Genomic DNA, 21,336 nt, shown 5'->3' on the forward strand with positions numbered 1-21,336 from the left:
TTCGGGGAGCCCCGGCCGCCGCGACTCCCAACATGGCGCCACGGAACGCCGCCGTGGCTCCAGCCCCCCTCGCCCCGCCCGCGCTTCCTCCTCGGCGCCCCGTCGGACGGAGCTGGGGCGCGGCGGGCCGCGATTTGGCTCTTGAGACGGAGCCCCCTCGGCTCCCAGGGCCGGGCCGCGCGGCAGCGCCTCTCCAGACGTGCGCTGAGCGTCGCCTCCTTTTTGTTTTGCTCTTCCCCAGGCGTTTGGCGGAAAATGGCAGACGACATCGACATCGAAGCCATGCTCGAGGCTCCTTACAAGAAGGTGAGAGGCAGCGCGTCGGCGAGGCCGAGCTCTGTCTTGATGTAGCATTATTCACGAAACGACTGCTGAAATGTAAACTAACCTCCCCGGAGCCCTCTTGATTGATCTTATCCGAGATGCATTACGTGTAACTTACAAAAAGTAAAATATATGCTGTTGATGTAATGATAATTGTGCGCTAGTTTCACTTCAGCGTGATGAATAAATGCCCATCTATCTCTCTTTGTAGACTTGCCTAACGATATCTCACCTCTACTCCCATGAATTCACCTTTGATTCCAGTGTGAACTGTCAATCATAAGGTAGTAATTGAGTGACTTATCGCTGTACCGTGGTCCCCCTAGGTAAAATGACGCGACTAAGAATGACCAGCTCCAGTTTGGTATAGCAAAAAAGGTGAATGTAGTGGTTTGGGAAAATAGCAGGGGTCCAAGAATCACCAAGCGTCACCAGTCTTGTGGCAAGCAAATCTATAAATAACGCCTTATACGGAGAACTGGGTGAGATTTAAATTCTATCTAAAAGACTGGCGATAGTAAACAGTAAACCAGGCAGGTAATGATCTGCTGCTCCGTTAAAATTTTCTAAAATTCTTGGATCCCTGAATAAAAAAATAATTTTTTTAAGGCAAAAGAGGCAGTATCACAGCGTAGTCACTTTTCGACTGTTTTACTGTTCTCCTTATTGTGTAACTATTTTTAACTAGTCCCTGCCATGTTTCACACTAAAAACTACAAAGGAATATTTTAGCCAAGAATAGAATCTTTGACCCTTCTCAGTATCCCAGTTAAAAGTAGTGTCTTTTCATTCTTTCACCTTCCCTGGTGAAAATGGCTGTATGCATGCGTTATCACTGGTGTCACAGACTGTAAGCTCTCTAAGATAGCTCCTATTCTCCTTTAACTGATGTTCAAACCTTAAACATTGCGCTAAATCATTTAAACAATACGTTTGTTTTGTCGTGTATAGCACGTCCATGTGGTACCAATTTGGATGAATTCTTTTAGCCTTAAATAGAGTATATAGTTTCATGTTGCATAAGCTCTTGAAGAGCTACTTTTCTTTATTATCCTTAAGATTCTGTGTCTTAGTTTAACATGGATGAAATACCATGTAAACAGGTATGGAAGTAGCAAATGTTTAGGCTGGACTGGTGGATTATTAATTGACTTTCTTGGGTTCTTGGGAGTCAACATTACTAAAGCAGTGTGAATCCCTGTTTGCTTCAGGGCGAGATGTGTGACAGAGGTGGCATCAAGCTCTTACAGTCCCAACCCTCCAACGGAAATGGGCGAAGATCTCAGGAATGGCATCGGTCACAGGAAATCGATAGTGGCTGGCTGCTAGCATGGCCACTTGGGGCTTAGGCAGAAATAGAGCCATGGTACTGACCAAAGGGACCATAGACCGTGGAATAAAGCTGAAAACAGGACTTCATGCTTTATAGAAAATCTCTTTAACCACTTCAACATTGTAAATCTTGTAACATGTTAATGTATTTTATTTTTGTTTGTTGATGACTACTTGTAATCAAAGTGGTTAAACGCATACCCACCTATATTTTTTTATAGCCTTCCATGTTAAAATATAAATAAGTAAATAGTTTTAAAATTGTTTTGTATTTTCTTATTCCTATTCCCTTTACCCTTTGACAACTTGAAATGTTACCACTTCGTCCTCATGATGTTCTTCTATCAACCCTGCTTAGGATGAGAACAAGTTGAGCAGTGCTAACGGCCATGAAGAACGAAGCAAAAAGTAAGTTTTTTGAAAGGACCTGGGAGGGAGGGGGGACATGAGATTATATATGATTAAAATCTAATTCTTGTTCCTTTGGTTAAGAACCAAAGTTAAGCATCTCTTCTGGAACTTTTCTTTCCCTCCCTTAGAAGAAGGTTCTTTTGGGATGAGAAATTGTTCAAGTATGTGGACACTTGTCGAGATTTCAGGGTATGGCTTCAAGTACTTTTTGGACACAAACTTCAAGTTCATCCAGGATAATCTGGATAACAGGTTTTGTTTTAGAATTTGTGTGTGTGTGTTTTTTTTTTTTTTTTTTGGTTCTTGGACCACACCCAGCAGTGCTCAGGGGTTACTCCTGGCTGTCTGCTCAGAAATAGCTCCTGGCAGGCACGGGGGACCATATGGGACACCTGAATTCGAACCAACCACCTTTGGTCCTGGATCGGCTGATAGCAAGGCAAGCACCGCTGTGCTATCTCTCCGGGCCCAGAATTTGTGTTTTATGTTTAATAACATTGTCTAGTGGTTATTTAAAATATCATGATCACTGGAAAAGGATTATAAGTAACCAGATCTTAGAAAGTAATTTGTTTTTAAATTGCTGGAGTAGGAGCTGTGAATTATACTTCTTGCTACTATTATACTATTTGCTGCTTTCTGTAGCAATACTATGGTATACATAGTTTCCTCCTAAGTACTGTCATTGTCATGTGCTTTTTGAACTCTGAGTAGATTTAATAAAAAGGAAACCATAAAACTAAATAGTCATTCATCATTTGGGTTAAGTAGTAACTCAAATTTAGGAATTCAGTGCTACTCACTAATACGCAAGAAATTTAAAATCAATTTAGCGCAGATCAACTATAAATATATTTGGGTTCTGTTGGAATTTTAGCTTTTGGTCATGTTAGAAGTGTTGGTTAGTCTACATTTGTGATAGTCAAGCATTTTGTCATGTTTGTGACTCCGTAGTAATGAAAAGTGACGGTAAATAGCTGCTTAAGGTTTTAAGAACAGTTTTTTTCTAACTGTAAACAAAGTTCACACAAAATTGTTAGTGAAAAAAAGATGATTGGATTATTCACACTTTAATTATCTACTTTTATAATTTAATTAAACAGTGAAGATTAAAACACTTATTTATGTACCCCTGTTACATTCTGGTAAAGCATGTTCGTTTTATTTCCTCATTTAAGCTATGGGTATCAATTAAGCTATGGGTTGGTCTTTGTTAAGTAATCAATGATTGTACCATCTATAATAGATCTTCCTAAGTACAGAGCTTTTTTTTTTTGGGCCACACCTGGCAGTGCTCAGGGGTCACTCCTGTTAGGCACGGGGGACCATATGGGACACCGGGATTCGAATCAACCACCTTTAGTCCTAGATCGGCTGCTTGCAAGGCAAACGCCGCTGTGCTATCTTTCCGGGCCCAGTACAGAGCTTTTTATTGGTTCTGATTTGCAGTTTTGTAATTAAAAAATAGTAGAATTTGGTACCTTAATATGAATTGAAATTATATAGACTGACTGACTTAGTGGTCGAGTAAAGAGCTCCTTGACCCTAAGAGAGCTTAGTAGGCTGGACACATGCTTTGCCTACTGTCATCCCAGATTCTTTTTTTGGCACCTGATGATTCTCCAAGTTCTGCCTGATGTGGGCTCAAAAATCAAATTCCTGATTTGAGATTACTTGAAAGGCTATGACTATATAATTTAAGACATTGCTAATTTGTACCATTCACAGATTTTACTTTTTAATTAGCACTATTTTCAATTTATCTTTACTTACATTTTATTTAAGCTCCTTAATGCTGCCAAACTTTTATAAGAAATTTAACATTGGCTTAGGAGCCATACTATGGTCCTCAGAGGAGGGCCGGACTAAAGTAAAAAGAAAAAGTAGGAACAAATTCCTATGCACACTGCATATATCTTATTTTGAAGTGAAGAAACAAAATGTGAACAAATATAGTATGTGGCCTGCGGGCCATAGTTTGAGGACCAATGAATAGCAAGCAGTGTTTGCCTTGCTCAGATGTGACCTACCTGGATTTGATCCTAGTATTCCACATGGTCCTTGATCCCTCCAGAAGTAAATCCAGAATGCAGCACCAGGTGTAACCCCTGAACACTGCTGGTTGTGACTCAGAAACCCAATAAGAGTAGATTTTGCGTAAAACTCTCCTAGATTGATGACTTGACTTTTTATCTTTATCATGAAGTCTTTGGGAACTAATTCATTGTGGGTAATTATCTTTAATTGGCCATAGGATTCTTTAAGTGGAATCACCTTGCAAAGCACTCATACCTGACCTGGATGAGTTTTAGCCAGAGAGCACATAGCCATATGTACATCTGAGACTTTGGGTTTTATTCCTGGAGCACCAAAAAATAAAAAAGCTCTCAGTATGATGTGTATCCGCAGTCTAGTTTCATTTCATCTTCAATTATAGCTACTTTTAAAAAATGGCTGTCTTGTTTAATCATGAACTTTTACCCATATTTCTATGAAAATTTAAAGAATTGTAAAATTACCTGGAAAAGTTTTTAGTGTTGAAGGGTAAATATATAACAACTCAGTATTAGTATAAACCGAGTCAAAGGAAGTATGGTAATGGCTTTGTCATTGTGAACCTTCGGGATGTAGATAAAGTTGTAAGAAAATACATGGTCTGAGAAACTTGAGTTGACTGATAAGTAAATGTAGTAAATTTTTACTACGTACACAAATTTTGCTGCCAGTTATGGAAAATAAGTTTAAAATTAAGCATAAATTGGTTATTAAGTAGTTTATTTTCTGGAAAGCTATATAAGCTGAGTTTGGCAAGACCACAAAGTATGCCTTTTAATCTGAGTTTGCCTTCTTGGGAATATTTGTTAGTGTGACCTTTTTTCATAGTTGAAACCAACATACATTCAGTGAGGCTCTAGGAATTGCTTTTAAAAGGATAACATTAAAATGACACAGTTGGTATATATTGGCTACTATGCTGTGAATTATAAATTTTGGGGGAAAATGACTTTTCTATTTTTTTTCTTATTTTCCAGAGTACTTTGCATTTAAAATTTAGATGATCTTACATGGAAGAGGTCAAATCCAGTTATAGCAAAACACCTTACAGCCGAGGCCATATAACCAAAAAGTCCAAAGGCCCAGCCCAGTGGACCATTTACTTCAATGATGTTCAGTAAAAAATTCCACTGCCACTAAAGACTTTGGAAAGTCCCTTTTAAGTTGTAACAGGATTTGACTATTAGTTTGGATTGTGATCACTCTTTAATGTCATTTGATGATGAAGTTTGTCTTGCAACCTTAAATTTTTGTCTGAACTTCAATATATAGTGGATTATATTTTCTGTCTTAGTGAGTTTCTGCTGTCTTTTTACCTGTCTGGGGTTGCCTTCAGATGTGTGTGGGGACTCAAAAGTCCTAGGAAGACCTTATGTTGAAGTTAGCTTTTTGAATTCCTGGGCGCAGAGTAAGTTGTGGCCCAGAAAGTAGTGAGGTTATCTACCTCTGCCACAGGACCTTTCAGCTGAGCAAGAAAAACTTAAGGCTCTTTTTTTGTGGTGGTTGGAGTTACTTTTTACTTGGTCCTCTAATTGATTTTACTTAGGAAATGAAATTAGTGCTGTCACAGCTCTTTAGCGTAAGAGAAAATGGCAGGTTTTTTAAGGCAACAAATTTGGAATGTTATGTGTTGCCTTTCTTGGCATTGCTTTGATGACTTATATAAGTAATAAGCATAGCCTTATCTTCTGTTGTGCTACCTAGCATATATGTTTCTGACAGTCAGGTGGATTATCTTGAAATTTTAGACAAAGTTTCTGCCTCCTTGGAAAGCTCTACATCTCCTTGTGATTGGAGTGTGGGTTTCAAGATTCCAGAAGGTGGGTGTCTTCATTTTCTATTTTCAATGCACTCTAAGATGACCTGCTTACAGGTTCTCTGAGGCAGAATTCATTTGCTCTTGTGCCGTTTTAAGAACTAAACATTTGGGCCCGGAGAGATAGCACAGCGGCGTTTGCCTTGCAAGCAGCCGATCCAGGACCAAAGGTGGTTGGTTCGAATCCCGGTGTCCCATATGGTCCCCCGTGCCTGCCAGGAGCTATTTCTGAGCAGACAGCCAGGAGTAACCCCTGAGCACCGCCGGGTGTGGCCCAAAAACCAAAAAAAAAATAGAACTAAACATTTAATTTCCAAATGATGTAGAGTGTCAAATGTTTTCTGATATTTTAGCCACTAAATGCAGGCATATTTTAAATTGTTGTTCAATTTATGTTGAAATATATGAAGGCACCTCTAAAATTTGGCATTGAGATATGTAGACTATAAGATTTAATTATATGTGTGGGTGGTGACTTAAAGAATACAGAAATGAAACGAAATATGCAATTGGCTTTTTTTAACTCCAAACTTTTCAGAGTTTGAAAATTTATAAAAGTGTTCTTTTTTTATCGCTTCCTATAGGCTTGTTTATTAAACTTTTATAAACGTGCATACTTTTCTGGTATAACAACAGAAATAACCACATGATTATTGTTAGTTTAGGGATGTTAGAATGCACTTCACTGCATTAGTTTTGTTACTTGTCATTCTAAACAAACATGTTGCTTTTATGACCCTTTGAAAGAAAGTAAAGATATTCATGTGTGTATGTTGGTTCAAAATTGACTTAGGGGAAAATTGATTGTTTTAGCTCACATTAGTTTTTAAATGTTAGCATTATACTTTATATTACTGTGTTTTAAAGTTAGTGTAATACTTGCTGATCATATTATGATGGTCATAATTAAAATTTTAGATTTTGATCTATGCCTACAAGTCCTTTCCTCCATAAAGCTCTTAACAGTAGATCATTTTGATAAAAGTTCCATGCTTACTCTTGATTCTTTGTCATCTGACTGATTTTCATTAGTAGAAGGTAGTGATATGTGTGTTATCTTAAACTCCATAAAATTTAGAAATTACGGGGGGCCTGAGCTGTGGCGCAGGCAGTAGGGCGTTTGCCTTATACTCACTAACCTAGGACACACCATGGTTCGATCCCCCAGTGTCCCATATGGCCCCCTCAAGCCAGGAGTGATTTCTGAGCGCATAGCCAGGGTTACCCCTGAGCATCATTAGGTGTGGTCAAAAAAAAGACAAAATTTAGAAATTAGAAATAAAAACAAGATGGGGCCGGACCGATGGCACAAGCAGTAAAGACCTGCTCTAGCCTAGGACGCACTGCAGGTAGGGGTACTGGTGTCCCATGTGGTCCCTAAAGCCAGGAGTGATCCCTGAGGTTCATGGGCTGTGGCCCCAAACCCCCCCCAAACAAAGAAAAACTAGAAATTAATATTGCATTAGTATTTTCACACTATATGAGAACAGTGGCAAATTTACAAAAACTAAAGTGCATTTTGATGGTTTTTTTTTTTTTCGGGTCACACCCATTTGCTCAGGGGTTACTCCTGGCTAAGCGCTCAGAAATTGCCCCTGACTTGGGGGCGGCTATATGCGACGTGGGGGGGGGGGAATAGAACCACGGTCCTTCCTTGGCTAGCGCTTGCAAGGCTTACACCTTACCTCTAGCGCAACCCCGCCAGACCCACATTTTGATATTCTTAAACCGAAAGATAATGTTCAGTTTTCTTCTCAGGAGGAAAAAAAGCAAGAGCAGAAGTCGTAGTCATGAACGAAGAAGAAGCAAAAGTAAGGAACGAAAGCGAAGTCGAGATAGAGAACGGAAAAAGAGTAAAAGTCGTGAAAGGAAGAGAAGTAGAAGCAAAGAAAGAAGACGGAGTCGTTCAAGAAGTCGAGATCGCAGATTCAGAGGCCGCTACAGAAGTCCTTAGTATGTAACTAATTATTAATTATTTGACTGTTAAAGTTCAGCTGTTATTAGTAATTTGTAACCTGAATGATATGAATTGTGATATTTTCTACTCTTCTTTTGAACTTTTTTTTAGTAATTACATTTAATGACACTGAAAAGACTGGGTAAAACTACAGTATTACAGTATGTAAATTAGTTTTACTAGGCATACAGTATGTTTTGTTCCATCTAAAAATATTTGTGTATGCCATTCCAAGCATTCCAAACTAGATCAAAGTGCCTTAGAGCTTTTTTTAAAAACTGGTTCTGTAGGGGCCGGAGAGATAGCATGGAGGTAAGGCGTTTGCCTTTCATGCAGGAGGTCATCGGTTCGAATCCCGGTGCCCCATATGGTCCCCTGTGCCTGCCAGGAGCAATTTCTGAGCCTGGAGCCAGGAATAACCCCTGAGCACTGCCAGGTGTGACCCAAAAACCAAAAAAAAAAAAAAAAAACTGGTTCTGTAGTGCCAAATCAAGAGATGAATGGTATGTGAGCTACTATAAGATTCTTACTGAACATTTATTTAAATTTTTAAAGCTTAGAAAAAAGTTTGTATGATGGACCTGAGTGATAGATAGCACAGTGGGGTAGGGTGTTTGCCTTGCAAGTAGCTAATTCGGGTTTGATCCCCAGAGCCTGCCTGGAATAATTTCTGAGTGCAGAGCCAGTAGTAATCCCCTGAGCGCCACTGGTTGTGGCCAAAAATCAAAACACAAAAAGTTTGTACGATTGGTCAGATACAGAAATAGCTATAATCTTGCTTACCTGTTTTCTACTAACATGATACACATATTAAAATTAGTGTATGGTCCTCGATGAGTTGGGCTCATCACATAATTTGTATTTCACAAGTTGGTAATTACTTAAATAAGAAATTTGTGTTTTAAAATGAACTACAATTTGTATTTATCTAGAAACTATCATATGTAGAAAGAATTATATTCAGTATTCAGTGGTCTTTACTGCTTTGCGATGTTCTTTCCTCTTAGTTTCATATACAATTATAAACGATGAAATATATTGAAATCAGTTCTTCTGGCTTCAAAATTTGCCCTACCTCCATGCTATTTCTCCAGCCCTGGCTTCAAAATTTGAGTGGTTGAAAATAGAATTAAAAGAAATAAGGGCCTGGAGAACTAGCACAGCGGCGTTTGCCTTGCAAGCAGCCGATACAGGACCTAAGGTGGTTGGTTCAAATCCCGGTGTCCCATATGGTCCCCCGTGACTGCCAGGAGCTATTTCTGAGCAGACAGCCAGGAGTAACCTCTGAGCACTGCCGGGTGTCGCCCCCCCCCCAAAAAAAAGATAGAAATAAGGGGCGGGACAGATAACACGGAGTTTATTTCAGTTTGAAACTCCCATATGGTCCCCTGAGCCTACCAGGAACAATTTCTGAGCGTAGAGCCAGGAGTAACCCTAAGCGCTGCCGGATGTGACCCAAAAACAAAAAAAAAAACAAAAAAAAAGAAAAGTAAAGAAAAAGAAAGATAGGGGCCGGGCAGTGGCACTGGAGGTAAGGTGCCTGCCTTGCCTGCGCTAGCCTAGGACGGACCAGGGTTCGATCCCCCGGCGTCCCATATGGTCCCCCAAGAAGCCAGGAGCAACTTCTGAGCGCATAGCCAGGAGTAACCCCTGAGCGTCACAGGGTGTGGCCCAAAAACCAAAAAAAAAAATAAAAAGAAAGAGAAAGATAGACATAAATATAAGTCAGAGCTTTGTCTCATTCATTTTGGACAAGTTACTTTTCAACTTTGGAGATAAGTTATGAGTTGAAATATAAATATTTAAAATATTTAACCTAACATTCATAAACTATATTGCTATTAAATCTGAGGCTAACCTAACAGTAATATGTCAGGTTTTGATTTTGGTTTATTAAAGAGGATTTAAAAAGGATTGAACTGTTGAGTTTCTCTTAGAAATTTATTTACAATAACTGTTATTAGAGACCACGCCCCACGATTCTCAGTTGTCATGTGGCATTGGAATTTGGGTTTTTTACACATTAGGCCTTGTGCTCCTTTGCCACTTTTCTTCCCCAACCTTATACACTTTTAAACAGCTTAAAGGACCGTGATGTTTTAATTCTGAACATTTTTTTTGAAAACATAGTTATTTCTTACCAGCTTTAATATACTTGAGCTTAATTACTAAGCTTTAATATACTTGAGCTTAATTAACAAAATGAGTTAATTGGAGGGGAAAGAGTACATCAGTACTATTCTGTTGAGTGATAAATGAAGGAAGGCTGTGATATGGTTGATTTTAAGTGATTTCATCCTTATGTTTGGATTCTGGTGATTTAACTATTGAAGCAAAAACAAACTTAAAACTCAAAGGGGGAAAAATTAACTCATAGTCCTAGACGATGTTTTATCCAGTAATTGTATTTTCACTGAATTGTAGATAACATGGTGAACAAAAATAATATATATTTCGAACTACTTCGATGTTGTAGGTATGTGCAGAATTCATAGAAAGAATCTAAATGTGTGGGTCATATAACTAGATGTTATATTTTGCTACCCTTTTGGAGAAGGATTGCAGGATGGGCACTAGGGACACTTGTCCCATTAAGATTGTCTGAAAATTACACTATGTTCTACAACTATCTTTGTGGTCTTTGAAAAATATTTTTGCATGGCAAGCCTCAAATCAAAAATTTTCTCTGTAAGTATGATGAAACTAATTGTGCTTTACAACAGTCAGTTAAGATTTGGTGTTAAATTGAAAAGCTGAAGTTTCATGCTTATAAAAAACAAGTCCCAGACCGGAGTGATAGAACAGCAAATAAGGCACTTGCCTCAAACACAGTTGACTTGGGTTTGATCCCTGGCATCCCATATGGTCCTTCTCCCCAGAGTCCATCAGGAATGATACCTGAGCACAGAGCCAGGAGTAATCCCTGAGCACCACTGGGTGTGGTCTCCCTTAAATTACACAAGTCCCTTTTAAAAAAAATGCGTGAATTTGTTTATATATATATATATATATATATATATATAAGCACAAATGTTTCTTAAGAAAGGATCTGCAGACCAAGGTGTTACTCCTGTAGTTCCTGTAACTCCGTAATTATTCCTGGTATAAGTTAGGATGATTTACATTTATTTCAAAAACCTGAATGTATTCACAAATGTGTGCTTACAAAAAAATAGATTGAAAATGAGAGCAAGCATTTTCAGAATATTAAAATTTTTTGAGGCTGTAACCTTTGATTTTGGCACCTCTTGGCCCAGGATAGATAACTGTAAGAACAGTTTGCCTGGGGTTAAGTTAAGAAAAAATGTCTTATTTCCTCTTCGTAATTGAGGTGGAAAAGTAGCCTAAACAATGTTAAACTTGCTGGAGAGCGCATGATCGCGATCTTAGCAAGACCCTAAACCTGTAACTAGTGTAATTTTGTGTTTCCTTTTTAGCTCCGGACCAAAATTTAACAGTGCCATCCGAGGAAAGATTGGGTTGCCTCATAGCATCAAATTAAGGTTTTTAAACATACTTCTGAATTGTTTAAATTGTTTTTCAAGGAACCAATGGTGACATGCTTGTTTGAGTAACTTCTGAAACTTTTTAACCTTACAGCAGAAGACGTTCAAGAAGCAAAAGTCCATTCAGGAAAGACAAGAGTCCTGTGAGGTAGTTGTTGTCCCTATTTCTTTGGAGCTTTTAATTTTGTAAAGGCTTTGCAATGTTTGTGATGCTAAATTAAATGAGATTTACTGGCTTTTTGAACTGTATTAATCTTGGTTTCTGTAAATTTGGTTCTTTATTTGAATTTGTAAGTTTGTATTTTTTTCTTCCACCTCCCCTGTTCTTTGAATTTGTAAGTATTGAGTAATAAGATTTAACTTAGAATAGAGCTAGGGTAGAAAAATAGTGTGACCCAGTTTTAATCTCCATTACTAGATACAGTCTTCTGATCACTTAAACCATGAGCCCTGCAAGGTATGGCCTAGAATTTCCCAGGCCCATTAATTAAAGTTGTTTTACTACCTCTGATTTTCAATTAAATTTGTTCTGTGGTAGCTTATTGAAAAGTTGTTGACTTGGGGCTGGAGAGATAGCATGGAGGTAAGGCGTTTGCCTTTCATGCAGGAGGTCATCGGGTTCGAATCCCAGCTTCCCATGTGGTCCCCCGTGCCTGCAAGTAGCAATTTCTGAGCCTGGAGCCAGGATAACCCCTGTGTACTGCTGGGTGTGACCCAAAAAAACACACACAAAAAAAGTGTCAGTGAGTGATAAAAGGATCTTAGTCATCTCTGGGAAGGCCCTCTAATTTGAATATATAATTGGTTGAGTTTTTTAGAATCACAATGGTAGGTATATATTATGTTTCATGGTAAGCCTTGAATATACATTCAGCCCAGATTTGGTTTGAAGCACTACAATCCACAAGCAATGTCAACTGATGTTCCTGGGCCAGTTGCTTAGTTGCAGGCATATTAGGGCCCAAAGCTTTACTACATACTCAGCATCTCACTTGAACTAGTCTAGTTGACAATCACCAGTAGGGTTCTGAGGCCACCTGAGTACTGCTTGGAGACTCAAAAGAAAACAAAATTATTAACATTTTAGATGGATGGGCCCGGAGAGATAGCATGGAGGTAAGGTGGTTTTGCCTTTCATGCAGAAGGATGGTGGTTCGAATCCTGGCATCCCATATGGACCCCTGAGTGCTGCTTCCAGGTGTGACCCAAAAACCAAAAAAAAAAAAAAATTTTTTTTTTTAGATGGAAAGTTTTACTACATTAGTTGTTTTTATCTATTTTTGGGGTAATATGTCAGGTTTTGATTTTGGTTTATTAAAGAGGATTTAAAAAGGATTGAACTGTTGAGTTTCTCTTAGAAATTTATTTACAATAAATATTATTAGAGACCACGCCCCTGTCTTACTTTCTGCAGCCACACCCAGTTCACTAGCATTATATTGTTAATTTAAATTTGCATTTTTGTTTTCTTAATTATTAATTTTTATCTTGACCATATTGGCTTACATATCTTTCACAGTAGCATTTTAGGTGCATATTAACATTGAATCGGGAATTCCCATCACCAAATTTGTCCTCCCTCCACCCCCATTCCCTTCCTGCAACCTATATCCCCTACACCTCTCCCCCTCACCCCCCGGGCTGTTAGAGTAAGTGGTCTCCTCTGTGACTAGCTTACTACTAGTGATCGTATCTGTATGGTCCTGGTACCTCCCTTATTTCCCCCTCTATTTGAGAGGCGGAGCTATATAAGTGGTTTTGTTTGAAGGAAAGGAAAGCAATAGAAGGGTAAAAAATTAAATAAGCTGAAAATGGGCGGAGTCCTAGAGGCTTTCAACCTCAATTTGAGAGAGGACAGGAAAAAGGTACACTGAAACATGCAACAATACAGAAAGAAATATCAAATAAAATATCCAGTGAGCACTGCAGCAATAAAGACACGCACCACACAATAGTCTCAGTTCTGAAATCAAACCATGCCGGAGAGCAAAAAGAAAGAGAAAGATAAATTTGCATTTTGAAATGATTCTTTTTTGTTATTTGCTTCTATGTTTCATTTTTAAGCAGTCAAAACTGTCTACTTAGTCCTTTTTATTTGAGTCTTTGCTTAGAAATCTTCCTTTTGGTGCTCAGGGAACTTGGCACAGTTGAGGCAATGGCAGATCGCTTACCCAATATATTATCTTTTGTTTTTGGACCAGCTTGGCATTTATGGTTAAGGAGAAACTTACGTTAGCATCATACTTATTTTTAAGTTTTTGATGGGTCCTTTATTATGTTTTAAGCAATTATCTTTTATAAGTTTGAATGATCAACAAACTATTGTTTTGATAAAAAGATGTCTGTCAGGAGCCGAGAGAGAGCATGGAGGTGTGGGGTATTTGCCTTGAGTGCGGAGGGATGGTGGTTGAGTCATGGCATCCCATGTGGTACCCTGAGCCTGCCAGGAATGGTTTCTGAGCTTGGAGCCAGGAGTGGCCCCTGAGTATTGCTGGGTGTGACCCAAAAATCAAAAAAAAATGTCTGGTCCAAAAGATAGCACAGCAGGGAGGGCACTTGTCTTGCCCATGGCCAACTGTGAACTTGATCGTCAGCATCCCATATCGGTACCCATCCACTGGGTACTCCAGGAGTAACTAAAAGAATCACCAATTGTGACCCAAAAACCAAAAGCTGAGATCCGTCACTTAAAGAAATATTTAGATATACCATGAATTGAGTCACAATGAATTTGTTCTTGACACTTTGTATAAATTATAAATGAAAATTAGTGTGTATTTATTGAAAAAAAATTGGGACTTAAACCTAGGAGTGCTTGGGTCTTTTTTTTTTTTTTTTTGGTTTTTTGGGCCACACCCGTTTGATGCTCAGGGGTTACTCCTGGCTTATGTGCTCAGAAATCGCCCCTGGCTTGGGGGGGACCATATGGGACGCCGGGGGATCGAACCACGGTCCTTCCTTGGCTAGCACTTGCAAGGCAGACACCTTACCTCCAGCGCCACCTACCCGGCCCCGTTTTGTTTTGTTTTGTTTTGTTTTGTTTTTGGGCCACACCCAGTGGTGCTCAGGATTGACTCCTGGCTGTCTGCTCAGAAACAGCTCCCGGCAGGCACGGGGGACCATATGGGACACGGGGATTCGAACCAACCACTTTTGGTCCTGGATCTGCTGCTTGCAAGGCAAATGCCGCTGTGCTCTCTCCGGGCCCTGATGCTTGGGTCTTAATTGTGCTTCTGCCCTTACTCCTAGTGGGGCTCAGCCTCATATGGAGTGACTGAGGTGAAATATGATCAGTTGAGCTTTTTGCAAGGCTGAAACCTACGTGTATTGTTGACTCTGGCTTCTTGAAAACATTTTTTGCTACTGGGGATAAAACTTAGGAATCACAGTCAAGTTATGAACTTTAATGTTAATCTATTTCTCTTACCCAAAAATATTTTTAATGATTTTTTGTTTTAATTTAGAGAACCAATCGATAATCTAACTCCTGAGGAAAGAGATGCAAGGACAGTTTTCTGTATGCAGCTGGCAGCAAGAATTCGACCACGGGACTTGGAAGAGTTTTTTTCTACAGTAGGAAAGGTAACCATAAATTAAATAAGTATGTTAAGTACACTTTCTATAGTAGATATTCCTTTCTGGGGCTGGAATGATAGCACAGTGGTAGGGTGTTTGCCTTGCACGAGGTTAACTCAGTATAAGACCCCCTTGTGATCCTCCAGCCTGCCAGGAGCAATTTCTGAGCTTAGAGCCAGGAGTAAACCCTCAGTGCCGCCAGGTGTGACCCCTCCAATAAAATACCCCCCAAATAGACCTTTACATATACATTTTTTTGATTAGAATTTAGCTAGGTAATCATATTGGTGACATTTCTGTTTTGCCTTGTTGAATTTAGTAATTGTTATAGGTCTATGTAACCAAACAAAAAAACGTTTGAAATTTACTCATGAAAATAATTATTGTTGGTGTGTGGAGATAGTAATTGATTGCTCTCATATAAGTCCATAATAAGGCTTAGGTTCATTTGATCATTATGAAACAATCGGAAGAATAGCTTGCTTCTTTTTGTGATGATTTGACTTTTGTTTTTTCGGGTCACACCCAGCAATGCTCAAGTGTTATTCCTGGCTCGATGCTCAAATATTGCCCCTGGCAGGCACGGGGAACCATATGGGATGCTGGGATTCGAACCACCGGTCCTTCTGCATGCAAGGCAAACGCCTTACCTCCATGCTGTCTCTCTGGCCCGAAGATTTGACTTCTACATTTTGTATCCATAATGTTTTTTGTAGTGGGGTGCACAAATAACTTGTTCTAAATGTTTTTCTATTCAGGTTCGAGATGTGAGGATGATTTCTGACCGAAATTCAAGACGTTCCAAAGGAATTGCTTATGTGGAATTTGTTGATGTTAGCTCTGTGCCTCTAGCAATAGGATTAACTGGCCAACGTGTTTTAGGAGTGCCAATCATTGTACAGGCATCCCAGGTAATTTTCTCACTTTACCTTTATTATTATTTAATAGTATATATTGGGGAGGTGGTAGTATTCAAGAGGCTTTCGAATATTGAAGATAATTCACCAATTGTACTTAAAATGGGGTTTTTGGGACACCAGGATCATCTGTTTGGTACTCACACCTCCAGGGTTATACTGGCATGTGCAGGTCTTCATTTTCTGTAGCAGACAGACTATGTTTTAAGTAGTATATCGGTTGTTTTTATTTATTTATTTATTTATTTATTTATTTATTTATTTATTTATTTATTGGTTTTTCGGGCCACACCTGTTTGATGCTCAGGGGTTCTTCTTCCTATATATATTTTTTTGTTTGTTTGTTTTTTCGGACCACACCTGTTTGATGCTCAGGGGTTACTCCTGGCTAAGTGCTCAGAAATTGCCCCTGGCTTGGGGGGACCATATGGGACGCTGGGGGATCGAACGGTGGTCCTTCCTTGGCAAGTCCTTCCTTGGCTAGCGCTTGCAAGGCAGACACCTTACCTCTAGCGCCACCTTGCTGGTCCCATCTTTTATCTTTTTTTTGGGGGGGGGGCCCACACCTGTTTGATGCTCAGGGGTTACTCCTGGCTAAGCGCTCAGAAATTGCCTCTGGCTTGGGGGGACCATATGGGATGCTGGGGGATTGAACTGCGGTCTTTCCTTGGCTAGCGCTTGTGAGGTAGACACCTTACCTCTAATGCCACCTCACCCGCCCGTTATTCCGTTTTTATATTCTTGTTTGACTAGCGCTTGCAAGGCAGACACCTTACCTCTTAGCGCCACCTCGCCGGCCCCTAAGTAGTTAGTGCCAACCCTTGGCAATAACAGTTAAGGCTCTGGCCTGTGCCTTTTTTTTGTGGTGGTTCTTTTTAGGCTGTGATTGCTACTCCAGCTGGTTTCAGGGTCACTCTTTCTTGTTGGGACTTTGTGACAATATTGGGTACCAGTGATGCAACCCCTGTTGGCCACTCTTCCTGTTGCGCTATTGCTTCTGTTCTCTGGTCTGTTAAATTTGAAGTCATGTTTTATGGGGGTGGGGTATAGGATTTATTTATTTTTTTATTTATTTATTTTTTTATGGGATGCTGGCATTCTAACCACCGACCTTATGTTGTATGCAAGGAAAATGCCTTACCTCCATGCTATCTCTCTGGCCCCAGGTATATGGTTTTTTTTTTTTTTTTTTTTGCGTTTTTGGGCCACACCCGTTTGACGCTCAGGGATTACTCCTGACTATGCGCTCAGAAATTGCCCCTGGCTTGGGGGGACCATATGGGACGCCAGGGGATCAAACTGCGGTCCATCCTACGCTAGCGCTTGCAAGGCAGACACCTTACCTTTGGCGCCACCTTCCCGGCCCTTTTTTTTTTTGGTTTTTGGTTTTTGGGTCAAACCCGGCAGTGCTCAGGGGTTACTCCTGGCTGTCTGCTCCTGGCAGGCACGAGGGACCATATGGGACACTGGGATTCGAACCAATCACCTTTGGTCCTGGATCGGCTGCTTGCAAGGTGAACGCCGCTGTGCTATTGCTCCGGGCCCCAGGTATAGGATTTTTAATGGATTTCTGATTATGTTATGGATAGAAACACTTAAAATCCTGCTTTATACTTCCTGCTTATTTATTTATTTATTTATTTATTTATTTATTTATTTTTGGAGGGGTTCACACCTGGCAGCGCTCAGGGGTTACTCTTGGCTCTAAACTCAGAAATCGCTTCTACCAGGCTGGAGAGGATGATATGGTATACTGTGATTTGAACCACTGTCTTTCTGCATTGAAGGCAAACGCTTTTCCTCCATGCTATTTCTTCAGTCCCTATACTTCCTGTTTTAAATGGAATAATTTTGACAATGGATTAGGAAAGTTGTTCCATTGAATATGTTATACCAAGTCAAATCAGTCTCAGATTTTTTTTGGGGGGGGGCACACATTTGCATTTTTTTTCTCAGAAAATGCTCCTGGCAGGCTCAAGAGACCATATGGGATGATTGGAATCAATCCAGGGTTAGTCAAGGTTTGGCATGCAAGGCAAATGCCCTGCCCCTGTTAGAATTTTTCATTAGGACCTATCTGAGTCTCATTCTGGTATGGAGTTGAATGTTCTGATGACCCCATTACTTCCCATATGTGCTAGGTATCTCTTTTCTCATGCAGAGTATGAAATCCAGTCCCCTTAGCTTTGTCCCCCTAACTTCTAGTTAAATTTGTTTTAAAATACAGATTGTATTGGTGCCAGAGAGATTACATAGCAGTAGGGTGTTTGCTTTGCATGTGGTAAACCTGAGGTTTGTTTCCAGGCATCTTATATATGGTCCCTTGAGCCTGCCAGGAGCAATTTCTGAGCTCAGTGCCAGGAGTAACACCTGAGTACCTCTGTGTGTGGCCTCCCGAAAATCCTAAATAAATAGATTATAGGTTCAGAGAGATAGTATAGTAATTAGATAACGTGATGCATCATGTGGCTGTACTAGGTTTGATTCTTGATGAAGTATAGTTTCCTGAGTCCCAATAAGAGTGATTGCTGATTGGCCAGCATGATAAGATATTTTCCTTGCAGAAGCCAGATCCAGTTTGGACCTGGTTTGTTAGATCCCTAGCTTCCCATAGGGTCCCCCTAGCCAGGAGCGATTTCTTTTTTTTTTTTTTTTTGGTTTTTGAGTCACCCGGCAGTGGTCAGGGGTTACTCCTGGCTCTACACTCAGAAATCACTCCTGGCAGGCTTGGGGGACCAGATGGGATGCCAGGATTCAAGCCACTGTCCTGCATGCAAGGAAAATGCCCTACCTCTATGCTATCTCTGTCCCGCCAGTCGCGATTTCTGAGCTTATAGTCAGGAGTAACTCCTGAACTTACCTGGTGTGGCCCAAAAACCAAAAAAAAAAAAGTGATCACTGAGCAAAGAGACAGGAGTAATACCTGAGTACTGCTGAGTGTGTCCACAAAATTGTAAAACAAAACTATTTAATGGTTTGTTTTTTTGGTAAATTAATATGGCATAATTCTTTTCAGTGAATTTCAGTAACTTATTTCTTTAGGCTAGCTATGTAATGCCAAATGGCTTAAGCATACTCAAAACACTCCCTGTGGTTCCATTTTTGGAAACACAAGGAATTCTGAGCATGCATGATCCCCCAAATAAAAGTGACTACTTATGCCTTACTAAGAGATTTGTGGAATTAGGGGTGCCAGGAGTTGGTTGGCCAAAGGCCTTGATGGTGAACCTATGGCACGCGAAGGCCTTGTAGCTGGCACAGGGAAGGGGTCCTTAATTAAGATATGCTGCATGGCGGGAGGCGAGTGTGCTGGTGTCTGTTTTGTAGCTCACCTGACAACAAGGCCTGACTGGCCATTGGGAGGACCGGGCATTGTGTGGCAGTTTGAGCATTCGGGCTCAAAAGGTTAGCCATTACTGCCTAGACTCTCCTTGCAGTTAGACTATTCCTTTTACTTTATCAAGTTCATTTTATAGAGATCTTTTAAAATTATTAAATAGGGACTCAAAAAGGTTAGCCGTCACTGGCCAAAGACTTTATTTTTTGGTTCTTGGGCCACACCCGGCGACGCTCAGGTTACTCCTGGCTGTCTGCTCAGAAATAGCTCCTGGCAGGCACGGGCGACCATATGGGACACCAGGATTCCAACCAACAACCTTTGGTCCTGGATCGGCTGCTTGCAAAGCAAATGCCGCTGTGCTATTTCTCCGGGCCCTGACCAAAGACTTTAACGTTAGTCCTTTTATTTCCTTTTCCCTTAACTCTTTAAAAAGGAGAACTGAGGGGCCGGGAAGGTGGCGCTAGAGGTAAGGTGTCTGCCTTGCAAGCGCTAGTGTAGGACGGACCGGACCGTGGTTCGATCCCCCGGTGTCCCATATGGTCCCCCCAAGCCAGGGGCGATTTCTGAGTGCATAGCCAGGAGTAACCCCTGAGCGTCAAACGGGTGTGGCCCAAAAACCAAAAAAAAAAAAAGTAAAAAAAAAAAGGAGAACTGAGTAGTATAAAATTAAAAACCAAATTGGTAGGAAAATAAAACCACAAAGTTAGTGCTTATTAAACCATTAGCACATGTCCATAACCGCCATACATAAATTTATACCTAATTTTACATAAAATATACAGACTTTGTAATGGCTTTTGCTGATGACCTGTAATAAATTGCCCACATTGATTGTCATTAAGAATTGTTGGGGCTGGAGAGATAGCATTGACATGGAGGTAGGGCATTTGCCTTGTGTGCAGAACGTCTGCGGTTCAAGTCCTGGCATCCCATATGGTCCCCGAGCCTGCCAGGAGCGATTTCTGAGCATAGAACCAGGAGTAACCCCTGAGCACTGCCGGGTGTTACCGAAAAACCAAAGAACAAAAAAAAAAAAAAAAACAAAACAAAAAACAGAATTGTTGTGCTCGCTTCGGCAGCACATATACTAAAATTGGAACGATACAGAGAAGATTAGCATGGCCCCTGCGCAAGGATGACACGCAAATTCGTGAAGCGTTCCATATTTAAAAAAAAAAAAACAGAATTGTTAATGGTTGAGGCTGGAGAGATAGCACCACAGTAGGGTGTTTGCACAAGAATTGTTAATGGTTGAGGCTGGAGAGATAGCACCACAGTAGGGTGTTTGCACACAGCCAATGCAGGATGGATTGTGGTTTGAATCCCTGCATCCCATATGGACCTCTGAGCCTGTCTGGAGTAACCCCTGAGCACCGTGGGTTGTGACCCGAAAACCGAAAAAAATATAATAATGGTGTTCAGAGTAATAGCACTGCAGATGAGGGGTTTGCCAGGAGTGATTTCTGTGCACTGCCGGGTATGACGCTTGAGGCCCTCTCTCCCTATTGATAAGGGGCAGGAAAATATGTACAGCAGGTAGTGCATGTGATAGACCTGGTTGGTTATCATTAGACAACTTTAATTTATTCCAAGTGTTGAATATTGAAAAATAAAATAGTGAAGTTAGACTTGGGGTTTTTGGTTGTTTTGTTTTGTTTTTTATTTGATTGTGATTTTTGGTCGTTAACAAGCAGTGCTCTTGGCTTTATGCTAAGAAATTACTCCTAGCTGGTTTTGAGACACTATGGGATGCCAGGGATTGAATCTGGTATAGAGCTTGCAAGGCACTGATCCACAGTACTCTGGCCCCTCTACTTGTTGTTGCTATTATTATTATTATTTTTGTTTGTTTTTTGGCCATACCCTGTGATGCTCAGGTGTTACTACTGTCTATGTGCTCAGAAATTGCTCCTGACTTGGGAGAACTATATGGGCCAGGGGATCGAACCACAGTCCATCCTGGTTTCAGGGACAATATGGGATGTCGGGGGATCAAACCACAGTTCGTCCTAGGCTAGTGTAGACGCCTTATTATGGCATGCACCACCGCTCCAGCCACTCTACTTGTTATTTGAAGAGTGCTTAATATTTGGGCCCAGAGA

At 40.4% G+C, this 21,336-nt stretch overlaps 1 protein-coding gene and 1 non-coding gene across 5 annotated transcripts in view; both read left to right on the plus strand.

Moving 5' to 3' along the window:
- The first annotated feature begins 244 nt into the window (after positions 1-244).
- RBM39 (RNA binding motif protein 39) overlaps positions 245-21,336 on the plus strand; it is a 40,691-nt gene continuing 19,599 nt past the window's right edge. For 2 of the 4 annotated variants that reach the window (XM_049779234.1, XM_049779235.1), the window contains exons 1-7: positions 245-306; positions 2,015-2,064; positions 7,697-7,891; positions 11,333-11,398; positions 11,496-11,549; positions 14,866-14,983; positions 15,736-15,888. In XM_049779234.1, the coding sequence (XP_049635191.1) occupies positions 256-306; positions 2,015-2,064; positions 7,697-7,891; positions 11,333-11,398; positions 11,496-11,549; positions 14,866-14,983; positions 15,736-15,888 (687 nt within the window). In that variant the 5' untranslated portion in view covers positions 245-255. The remainder of the gene's footprint in view (positions 307-2,014; positions 2,065-7,696; positions 7,892-11,332; positions 11,399-11,495; positions 11,550-14,865; positions 14,984-15,735; positions 15,889-21,336) is intronic. The other 2 variants (XM_049779236.1, XM_049779238.1) reach the window with 1 other exon arrangement.
- On the plus strand, positions 20,298-20,404 carry LOC126019639 (U6 spliceosomal RNA). The gene has a single exon (XR_007499271.1). It is a non-coding gene; the product is annotated as a U6 spliceosomal RNA (small nuclear RNA).

This window comes from Suncus etruscus, chromosome 9, assembly GCF_024139225.1.
Source record: "Suncus etruscus isolate mSunEtr1 chromosome 9, mSunEtr1.pri.cur, whole genome shotgun sequence".
In the NCBI taxonomy this organism is placed as follows: domain Eukaryota; kingdom Metazoa; phylum Chordata; class Mammalia; order Eulipotyphla; family Soricidae; genus Suncus; species Suncus etruscus.